The sequence below is a fragment of the Thunnus thynnus genome, chromosome 21 (assembly GCF_963924715.1).
Source record: "Thunnus thynnus chromosome 21, fThuThy2.1, whole genome shotgun sequence".
NCBI classification, from domain to species: domain Eukaryota; kingdom Metazoa; phylum Chordata; class Actinopteri; order Scombriformes; family Scombridae; genus Thunnus; species Thunnus thynnus.
The window spans coordinates 21,771,258-21,778,840 of NC_089537.1; the positions used below are offsets into that span (position 1 = coordinate 21,771,258).

Sequence of the window (7,583 nt, forward strand, 5' to 3'; positions counted from 1 at the left end):
CACATCGTAGCAAAAAGCTTTAACGCTGTTCAAACCCACTTTCAGATTTGCAAAACCTTTATTTTGCTTGTGAAAACAGAAAAAGATTTCACTGTTTCCATCCAGACCACATTGGACTAGGTCCAGATCAAAAATCACTATACTTAGACCTGTCAAATATGGACTAGATTAGAGTCAATAAAACAAAGTTTCAGATTTGTGAAACATTTATTCCATTTGTGAAAATACAAAAAGGGCGATTTCACTGATCTTGAAATTCACAGCACGACATGTAGAGGTCCTCTTTCTCACTAAAAAACAAATATATAAAAGTTATTTTTACCTTTTGAAATATAATCACAAAATATCTTTATAGAGTAAAATTTCAAATCTGTCTAATGGGATCTAGATGGGAAAACCAATGAAATCGCCCCCCCCCTTTTTTTTTTTTTCCATTTTCCACATATATAATAAAGGTTGCACAAATATGAAACTGTGTTTTAATGAGTCTCTGGAGTCTCCTTGTTAATCTAGACTAGATTTGACAGGTCTAAATATAGTGATTACATAGTGACTTTTTGTGTTTTCATGAAAAAAATAAAGATTTCACTAATATGAAAGTGGGTTTAAACCGTGTTAAGGCTTTTTGCTACTATGTCTAACACTTTGTCATAAGTGTAAGTGGTGAAAAAAGGAAAATCCGCTGCTAAATATCACTATTTATGTTTCCCTTAACTTTTCCCTTACCAACGACTGTGAAGCTGACTTCAGCTGGGTGTTGTGTGCAGACGGAGCCGCGGCGGTGCGTCTGAGTGGGAGATGGACTGAGGACTGAGTGAGGGCGCTCTTTCGACCACTGCTGCCGACAGCTTTTCAAACACCAACAAGCTAGGCTGAAATAAATTGACGATTTCAGGTCGCTGAATCAACAAGAAAAAAACATAGCACCGTAATCAATCTTTCACATCCCACTCCAAACACACTAACACGGCATTGATGGTAATGTATGCAAGGAAACAACCGAGACTCGGCGATGGGTAAACATCTTTTTTTAACGTTACTTATACTCAGATTTTCCTTTTCCTCGTAGCTACGCTTTGACAATCCGCCATTTTTTTTACTGAAACCAAAATAAGTGTCTGGAAACTTCAGCTGTTGCAGCACTTTCAAGTCAGCTTTGTCATTTTGATGCTTCGTGTTCACAACTGTTTTCTTTTTTATTTGCAGGTGCGACCGAAGAGAATCTCAGCCCTATCAGGTACTTGTTAGCTAAACGTAGCCTGCTAATAAGATTAAAATGGACACTCTAGTTCAGGCTTCTGGAGACACAACAGGCCTCAGTCAGTGCGGAAAATACAGGGAAAAGTACACGATTTTGTTTGAAATTGTAGTCTGAGCTCTACAAATGTTTCCTAACGTAAATATTGTCAAGTAAACACAAAGTAGATTGAATGCATTCGTCGAAGTCGGTGGTTTTGGGGAAGATAGAGGCGAGTTTAAATGCAGCTCAAAGCTAATGATAGCCTGTTACTGTTAGCTTGCTTGCTAGCCAGTCCCGATTAGGGCCTGACCGCAGTCTGTCATTTTAAGTATATAGCTAGCTGAGCTCTATTTACATTAAATTGCTCCAAACATACATTACAAACCAATGTATTAACGAGAAGTTAAATTCAAAGTGTAGTGAAAAGGTAATAATAAAGGCTAATACTTGCTTGTCTAATAAATGTTTTGTTTTCTTCGCTAATGTCAGAAATTATAATGTCTTAGTATACATTAATATATTACCAAGTGAGAAACTATGTTTATTTAGTCATGTTGTACTGGAAAGATTTGACAGAGATAAATCTGCTGCTCTCAAATCATAAATCACAAACTACATGCACAGAGACTAGCTCTGCAGAGTAATTCCTGAAATAAGTTTGATGTATAGTTGCATTGTTTTGAACGTTGTGTTAAACATGAGGCTGACACTGTTTTGAGAAACCTTCCAATGGTGATGATAAAAGAATGAAATCATTGTGCATAATTGGTACATGCAAGAGAGTAGTGAGGTGTTTGATTTGTGTCCACAGACTCTCAAATACTCATCTAAGAGCCATCCTGGAGGGGACCACCGACATGAAAAGATGCGAGACTCCTCAGATGTCACTCCTCCCTGCAAAATGCTCAGGAGGTCTGACAGCCCTGAAAACAAACACATGGACAGCACGGGACACAGCAGAGCAAAGGCTGTCCACACACACCGGGCCAGAGACAGGGATGGAGGTGAGACACTATGATAATCGAGAAAAAAAGGGTTTTAGATTCAAAACAAATAGGTTAGCTTCATAGGTACAGATAATGCTGTCACGTAAGCAAGAAACAGAGGGGATGTTTTCTACTAGTGTGCTGTTTTTTATAACCCAGAACTTTAACACTGAAACTCTGCAGCTGTATAATTTATTTTTTTATCCTCAGGCATAAGTACAGCCTGCCTCGTGCTTATTTATGTTGTAGAATGAAGTAGTAGGTATTCCAGCTGTTATCGTTTTGGAGCATAAAATACCGGCACTGCTACTTAAGTAGCAAGCAACTATATTTTCATTTTATTTTAACAAGTTGAGTAAACCTCAGCTGTTAGCTGCTGATTTGATAATCATTGTGGTTTCAGAAACAACCACAATGAGCATTTAAATTCTGCTACTGCCGTGGAGTGAAAAGTAAGGACCAGACACTTCGTCCAAGCGTTCGAGTGTTGCAGGGTGGAATACGTGCCTTTAATGTTAAAGTTTATGTCAGAATGTGTTGAGTAGCCTGCTAATTTTATATGACACTTGGGTTTTTTTGTTTGTTTGTTTGAAAAAGTGGATTTTCAGTGATAGAAAGTAGAACTTCATATTTGTGCTTTAGATCTTGATGTGCAGAAGGCTCCTAGCTTTTTTTCTCTCCAAGATAACATAAGCATAAGAAAACAAAATGTCTTCCACTTCTGAAAATGTGATTCATGGAATCAAGCGGTTTCATTCATGCATGCGGCATAAATGTGGTGAATGAGGTAGTATTAATGTGGTGTGGGGCTTAATCTTAGTTTTACATGACTGCTGCGTTGGGTTGCTAAAGTTGAGTTTGCAGGCACAGCGTTTTTGTGTTGCATTCATGAAATATTTTATAGGACTAATCTTGGACTGCAGCAGTCACTGCTCTGTGTGCAACACCTCGTGTTTACAGATAACACAATATAAAATACTATTGAAAGTATCAAATGACTGAGGATATACAGTAGTACAGGATTTCCCTCGCTAAGCCTGGTGGGGATGTTGCTGGTGGGGTGGGTTACTTTGTAAATCAAATCCTGAGGAACACACATAACATTATAGGACTTTGTTAACAGATCTTAAAAGACACTGGATGGCTGTGCTGTTCTTAATTGAAACTTGTGGTACTGATAGTCTGCTGTATATGGTAATGTATTTTTTGAATATGCATCATAACAATGACAACTTTTCAGGTGGCACAGGTCTTTTTTATTATTCTGGCAACTATCTTCAACTATCTCGCAAATCAAAACTTAAAAAATTATGTTTCAATCGTAAATTAGTCTTCCTGCCATTTGAATTGTCTGCAGGCTTGGGGGAAAAACAAAAAAGAGATTTCACTTTTTGGCCAAAATCGCCCAGCCTTACCTTTACCTAGCTGATACACAATATCAGCTATCAGTTGCAAAGTGCTGTTCTTAAACTGAAAGTTAACTCATGACAACCAACAATCATTGACTGTGTCGGGGGAAAAAGAATAACGTAAGTGTAAACAATGTTAATATGATAATAATTGTATGTAGTGTAGTGTACTGGATGATCCTGGTGTTTTTGAACAGTCTGTATTTTCGTTTTCTGACTAAATTCAAGACAACCCAAAGTCCAATTTGAGTCCCAAATTTTAATACAACTGACTCCCTGACTTTATATCAGTATTTGCATCCATATTTATGACTCAATCTTATAGTTTCCAAACTTTAAAAGTTAAATGGGAATCAGATTTAAGGTGTGAAGAACTGGGCTGGTTTGTAACTTGTAGCTGCACTAATTATACATAATCTGAACAATGGGTTGAATGACTTTGCGCACTGTGATAGATGTTGCTTGTAGTGATGAACAACAAGGAATTAATTCCAACTTGTTCTCTCTTAGCTCTTCAGAGTGTTTTAGCATCTTTTAGCTAATTGTTTTGGTTTACTTTGCCCACTTTAATCAGCCCTGTTTCCAAATGCAGCAGGCAGCTGTTCTCAGCGAAAAGCTCTGATTAACCTACAGTACACTACCTGCCCAGTACAGAACGGCACACAGGAAAGGTTAGCGACATACATACATACATATGAACGTATTGGAGCATCTAGCAGCTAAAGATCCAGCGAATATTTCTCAGGAACTGGCGGAGGCCAAAACAGAGCTGAAAGGAGAGTGAATGTTGACTCAGGTGGACAGAAACAAAACTCCAAATGAATCCCAAGGTTGCTCTGAGCCTGCAGGATGTGTAAATGGGCAATTGTTTATGTTATTCATAACAACTCACAAGGCCAGAATATGTAAAAATTATGAGATATTCAGCTTGCTGAGGTGTTCAGCCCTAATGCATCTTAAACCAATGTAGCTGATCATGTCATATCAGTTTCAGTAGTTGGAATCTGTACAGCTTTTATGCATATCATATCAATAATTATCAACTTAATGGTTTTGCATCGGGACCTTCTGTATGAGGAGCAAGTGACTCATGGAAAATGAGGTGTGCAAAGTAAGTAGGCTACACCTGTTATTTCAAGGAGTCAAATACATTTAATCAACATTTCATTTTATATATAATATTAGGCTGCCACTCTAAAATAATATGTCTTTGGCCTTCTCAGCTAACAAAAGGTGAACATGGATCTCAACTGAATCTTTTTATATTTAGTTATTTATAACTTTATTTACTTTGAAATATTGAGAGCTAAACTAAATTAGATTCAGTAAGTGGTTTGAAAGGGTGTGGATCCAATAGCGAGATAGTCCTGACCAAGCCAGTGGCCTTAGGGTGCTTCCACACCCAACTTGTTTGGTTCGGTTTTGATGTGTTTGTTTGTGTGATTTGGTTCGTTTAGGCTGGTGTGAAAACTGTCAATCACACTGTGCTCTGGAAGGGGGGCTCTCGGTCTGCTTCCAAGTGGACTCTGGTGTGGTTTGTTTCTGGCAGAAGCAATGTGGACCAGCCACTGTCATTTGTGATTCTAGATGTATAATTTTAGCATGAATTCAAAAACTAAACTACTGTTACATCCATCCACTGATTGTGAACTATTAAGGAAGCTGTACACTGATGCGTGTCACCACAGGAGTGCAGAAAGTTGTCATCAGTAATCAGAGTGAAAAATAGTTCAAACAGATGTATGTATGTATTTGTGCATTTCCATCATTAATATGTTTTCCCACAGTGACTACCCCATGTGAGTTCATGTAGCGCTGATGATGCAGGCTGATCATTACCTAAACTGTCAAATTAATGAGTTATCTGTCAGTCCATACAACTCTGTTTACACCCATTGGTTTTGGATAAAAAGTCTATACTATATGAATCCACAAAAGACTGGAACTTAACAGCAACTATATATAATCCCCCACCCCCCTTGATCTGGACCAAATGAACCAGATGCAGGGGTGAGTGCGACCTTAGACCAGGGAGAGGCTAAAGAGGAGGTCTGCACACTAGCAGGCTCAGCAGGGGAACTGCACAACTTGGCACGATGGTCAGCAGGGCTAACAATCACGCTGGGTCGTTAGTGTTCATTTTCCCTCCCCTACACCAGTAGTAATTACAGTTACTTCAGGGTTTTGACAGCGCTTGTTGTTGCTCTGATCCTGAAGTCTTGTTAGAAATCTGAGAGCGCTTTGTTTTAAGGTGAATCTGTCTTTTAAGGGTCGCTGATTAACTCCACTCTAACATGCAAAACACATTAGCAGCATCATGTAGCATGACATTATTAGACGTGCCATACAGACAGAAAAGGTGTTTAGCCAGGATGTGCCGATCTGTGGAACACAAATATGAAAAACTGGCTGCTTATCAGGGAGGGTTGACGCATGTCGAGGCGGGGAAAGAGGACAGCGGCAGATCCTGACATGATGACATGTGTCAAGACTCTGCCTTTGTGTGGGCTCACATAGACAACAATGGGTTCGGTGGGTGCTCTGACGCATCTCATACGCTGCTGGTGCGTGTTGCCCTTCAGAGCTCCGTTTCATGTTATTGACTTTGCGCATGCTGAATACTGTGAGGTTTAGAAAAAATATTGCACAGCTGCTAAGAAAGCCAGACCATGCACTCATTAAATGGCCTGTTGTAATTTCAGCTACAGGTCAGCATATTACATAGACTTCAGGCTTTCTTAATACAAATGGTTGTAAATGTGGGTTGGGAATTTGTGGTCTGTTAGAAACCATCTTTTGTAATTCTGCACTGGCAAAGATATCGTGTGTGTGATTGTTGATTAGAATGAGTACTGTTCAGTCACTCACAACCACCATGAAAACTTATTTATGTCTGAAGGGGATTTCAAGTATTTTATGATACAACTTAAGGAAATCCTTTAGATTTTCTTCTAAATGTCATGTTTTGTATGTAATACGGAGAGAGCTGTGTCAGTATGGATCTGTTGTGGCTGGAAGGTTTGTGCCTCTTTGTGAACAATTTTTTAAAGTTGAATAATGCTGATAAACAGGTATTTCCTCCACCTGATGATGCTCTGCCTGTATCACTTGCTGACACACACATTATTAATAATAGGAAAGTTTCCTTCCAAATGTAGTACAACTTTTAACAGAATTTTCAGAAAATCAAAAAGAAAATCTGAATTAATGCACATTTTCATCCACTGTCATTACACGAGTATCAGGAGTTAAGTCGACCTTGATTTTGCATTTTATGCATACACACCAACTTTTCCATCTCTGCTAAGCGTACAAACTTTTTGGAGATGTTTTGATCATAAGCATACAAGTGTTGCAGCCCGTTGGTGTCATGTAGGTAGTTATGTGTAGCACTTTTCTTACTCTGTGTTAGGACAGCAGTTTACAGGAAACAGTGAACAAGCTTGGGTTTAAAATAGATATTTCATATAACACTATGTACCTATATGACCTGTTGAACCTGCAGTTAAAAATAACAATTATAAATAGGATCAAATGTGACAAAGAGATGACGGCATGAATCAGAATGTCAGTAAAGAAAGGAAAAAATCTCCAGAGCACAACAGCACCATCTCAGCAATGACTTCCAGAGTTTAGAAACATGTTTTGCTGCATGTTTGATTTCTTTAGGTGCCTTTTGGGAATGTGAGTTAGGTTGGGCTGATCAATTAATTAAATGGACAGGAAACCGACATTATGTCTCTCTAACCAACCTAATTTTAGTCATATTGACATGTTAGATAAATTAATGCCTTCATACAGGCTGCCTTCATTCATGTACCACTTGAAAGGATGACATATCTAACTCTGTAGCTACACAATCAGCCAGTTTGCTGTGTGGATTTATTTCACAAGTCAGATTAGCATTGTTTCACCTGTAGTTTAAAGCGATGTTATTAGTCATACGTG

At 38.5% G+C, this 7,583-nt stretch overlaps 1 protein-coding gene across 2 annotated transcripts in view; it reads left to right on the top strand.

Annotated features, from left to right (window-relative positions):
- Positions 1–782: 782 nt before the first annotated feature.
- waca (WW domain containing adaptor with coiled-coil a) overlaps positions 783–7,583 on the top strand; it is a 23,047-nt gene continuing 16,246 nt past the window's right edge. Inside the window, exons 1-3 of one of the 2 annotated variants that reach the window (XM_067577829.1) lie at positions 783–1,016; positions 1,207–1,237; positions 2,052–2,244. In XM_067577829.1, coding sequence (XP_067433930.1) covers positions 976–1,016; positions 1,207–1,237; positions 2,052–2,244 — 265 coding nt within the window. In that variant the 5' untranslated portion in view covers positions 783–975. The remainder of the gene's footprint in view (positions 1,017–1,206; positions 1,238–2,051; positions 2,245–7,583) is intronic. The other variant, XM_067577830.1, reaches the window with a different exon arrangement.